The 3,339-nt window shown below is 52.6% G+C and overlaps 1 protein-coding gene across 1 annotated transcript; it reads right to left on the bottom strand.

Annotated features, from left to right (window-relative positions):
* Positions 1–528: 528 nt before the first annotated feature.
* FAM71B (family with sequence similarity 71, member B) lies at positions 529–3,037 on the bottom strand. Its single transcript, XM_012650384.1, has 2 exons — positions 2,435–3,037; positions 529–1,617 (listed from the first exon to the last, which is right to left on the bottom strand). The coding sequence occupies exons 1-2, from the start codon at positions 3,035–3,037 to the stop codon at positions 529–531; spliced, it is 1,692 nt and encodes a 563-aa protein (XP_012505838.1).
* Between the last annotated feature and the right edge of the window lie 302 nt (positions 3,038–3,339).

The raw sequence follows: 3,339 nt of genomic DNA, 5'->3' as shown, positions 1-3,339 counted from the left end.
TCAATTTCCCACCTAGATAAATACACTTCCTATTCTAATTGCCTACAAATGCTGCTGCACCCTCCCCTTCCTCCCCTGAATATCCCCTGAGGGGATACGAATCCTGTCTTTGCTCAGTCTATGGGCTGGACCGAGCGTCCATGTTCAGCGATCTTTGGGGAGAAGAGGAGGATGGGCATTGGGACGTGGTGGTGGTGGTGCATCCCAGCTCACAGTTGGTGATTTTCAGTCTCGGGGAGCCAAAGGCAGGAAGGGGTTGAGGCAAGGCCGAGTACTCGGCTTGGCTCTGCTAGGCCTGGGTGAGAGATGGCCGGGGTCTCAGGCTGCAGCAGTCACCATCACAGGAGCCACTGTGAGGTCACTGCCAGGCTATGGGACAGGGAAATTCAAACAGGAGATGGCATTTCTTTTGGAGTTGTACGGTTTCTTTTATTATTTAAACTGCAGTAAAGAAAGATGGAATGGGCTCTCTTGGGACACTTGCCTCAGCCCTGGGTCTCCGTTGCAGCCTCCTGCCCTGGCTCCTCTTTAAATGGATTTGGTTTCAAAGATTATCATCTCCATCGTCTCAGACGTCATGGAGCTGCTGATCACCTCCAGCTCTTTGCCATCCTGGGCTTTGTCCACCTTGGCCTCTATGTTGCATTTCTCCACCGTCTTAGTCATGATATCTACCTCTGTATCCTGCGGTGGGGCCACAGCTTTTGAACCAGGAGAAGGTCTGAGGCTCCTCAAAAAAGAGCTGATTTTACTGGCTTTCTTACTCAAAGTGCCCGAACTAGCTGCAGATCGGCTTTTGCCCAGTTTGTGAGCTGTCCTCGACTCCTTTCTGGCGGAGGTGTGGCTGGAGCTTTTGCGAGAGGGGCCGTGCCTCTTGCTCCTCCTGTGGCTGTGGGCTTTTCCTTTTTTGTCATCTCTTGTGTTCCTAGGGCTGGATGAGGACCGGTGGGAGGATGCTTTCCGGGTCTTTTCCCCCCCTTTCCTGTGGTGATGGGAACTTTTCCTACTGGGATTTCTGTCCTTCTTTTGTCTTCTTTCCTTTTTTTCCTTCTGGGCTTCAGCACAGGGTTGGGAAACCTTCTGGCTTCCGTCCCGTTCACTCATGTAGCCCTCACTCTGCAAGGTCGACACGAGGGGTCCCACCGCAGCAGACGCGCCGGTCGTCATGGTGCCCGCAAACACCAGGCTCGAGCTGCTGTCTTGGGAGAGACTGGCAGCCCCTGCAGTCCTGTTGGAAGTCCCCGCTGACGAGGTGCTGGTGATACCCACCAAGGCCAAGTTAATGCCATCTGAGGATATATTGGCAGCACCTGCCACGGTCTTGCTGGATTCACTTTCTTCTTGATTCTTGGTGGCCGCTCCCACCAGGGCAGCGGTCACCTGGCCTGAGCCTGCGGACTTGGTTGTTGCTATGCTCACAGCGCCTGTTGCAGGGCTTGTTGCTACCCCTGCTATTGCCATGCCACTTGCTGTCCCTGCTGCTGCACCAGCCATTCCCCGGGAGGCATGTTGGATTCCCTCTCCCCCAGCATAAGCAGAAGAGTTGGCTGCAGACACCTCACGAGTCTTGTGGAGCCGAACCTCTTTCTGATCCCCTTCTCCATGGAGCTCTGCAGCCTGCACCAAGGGGAGGAGAAACAGGTAAGATAGAGACAACAGAAAGGGAGACCAGAACTGTCTGTGCCTCTCTGATCCCAGAGCTGAGCAGCTCAAGGGCTTATAGTTAGAAGAACCTTTGAAATGATCAAGTCTACATCCTGCACCCATTCGTTGCAAGATTCCATCTACGGCACCTCTTGCCCAGTGGTCACTCAGTTTTGGTTGAATAATTCCAGTGCCATAGAAAGCACTGATACAACCCCCCATCTTTGTGCATTTTATTTTACACACTTGCGCTCGGCAGGACAGACTTCTAGAAGTGGGATTGCCAGGTCAAGGGATACACACGTTGCATTTTGGTGACTACTAAAATTGTGCATATGCACACACACAGGCAGGTTATGCTGATTTACCCCAAAAGCAGCTCATGGTGGTCACAGGGAGGCAGCTCATGACTCAAAGGAAGGAAGGACTTCCTCATTGTTATTAAAAATGTTCCAAAACAAACCAGACTACCTGGGTTGGGGTGGTAAGTGTTCAGGAAAACACTGGACAATCAGGATGCTGTAGAAGGGATTACAACCCTGGGTGTGAGACCAGAATAGCTGACACCTAAGGTCTCTGAAATTCAGCCTTATGGGACCCTCTGGAAAAGCACTTGAACCTCCCAGTGTGGCAAGTCCCCTAGTGGTAACACATGTGGTCCTGAGCCCTTACAAATGGAATGCCTTTTCCAGGTGAGCTTCAGAGAGTACCCAAGGCTCTGTAGGACCAGCTTGGAGCTGCTCTTCCAAAGACCCCGGTCCCATCTCCTTGAGTCTCTGTGGATGCTTACCCCTAGGCTTCTGCTGTCCCCAGTTGTGTCCGTATTTTGAACTGTCGGGGCACTGCTGAAGCTGTCCACTGGTGGCCTCAGGAGATAGACAAGTTTTTCCCAATAGCAAAAGAGGTCTTCTCGTGCGTCTGAAGAGGGACACAGCTGCAGATAAAAAGTACGGCCAGTGGCGAGCTTGAGGCGCAGCTGCTGTTTCTCACGATCGTGGATGGAGATCTTGACGAACTTTAAGGGAAGTAGCCTGGTGAGCTCTAGAGTCTTTGCGGGCTTGCGACCTCTCCCCTTGGCGAGCCGGCCTTGTCTGGCGTGCTCCTCACAGATTTTAGTGGGTCGGGCCAGCAGCATGACATCAGGTAGTGGAAGGATGGGGCTGGTGGAGGCAATGCCCACGGTCACCATTCGGACACGGTTGTGCACATCAATCACCTCTCCTTTTTTGCTGATCTGGATAAAGTCACTCTCAAACATCGGCGCATACTTGAAGATGTCATACTCTCCTCCTTTGAACAGTTGTCGTTGCAGGTCTCCCATGGAGGTATTGAACACACCCATCGAACGATAGCTTTGGGCCGTGTAATAAGGTAACAAAGATTCACTGCTCATCGTTCTCTTCATTTAAGACAGCTCCGCCAGCCACGAATTGAGTCCCTGAGAAAGAGAGGGAGTGAAGGCAACTGCCCATCTCCCTGCAGGGCTTCTGCCTACATCTCCTTGCACCACCCCATTTATCCTCCTCTGTCCTTTGTGACCTGTCACCCTCACACACCCCTCTGTCCTAGCCTCCAAGCAGCCACCCTTTGGGGCAGGGTCACCAGCCTCCTCCCTAAACAAATCACCACCACCACAGGGGCCAGGCTGATCCTGCTATGCGGTAGGTGTGGGTAGGCTGGATATTCTTTTTAATC

The sequence above is a fragment of the Propithecus coquereli genome, unplaced genomic scaffold, assembly GCF_000956105.1.
Source record: "Propithecus coquereli isolate 6110/MARCELLA unplaced genomic scaffold, Pcoq_1.0 Scaffold322, whole genome shotgun sequence".
NCBI lineage: Eukaryota > Metazoa > Chordata > Mammalia > Primates > Indriidae > Propithecus > Propithecus coquereli.
This window is presented reverse-complemented; position numbering and strand designations above follow the sequence as displayed.

Coding starts and splice junctions, on each gene's coding strand:
- FAM71B (XM_012650384.1), bottom strand. CDS start 3,037: ATGAGCAGTGAATCTTTGTTACCTTATTACACGGCCCAAAGCTATCGT. Junction 1,618..2,434: donor GGGACAGCAGAAGCCTAGGG/GTAAGCATCCAC, acceptor CCCTTGGTGCAG/GCTGCAGAGCTCCATGGAGA.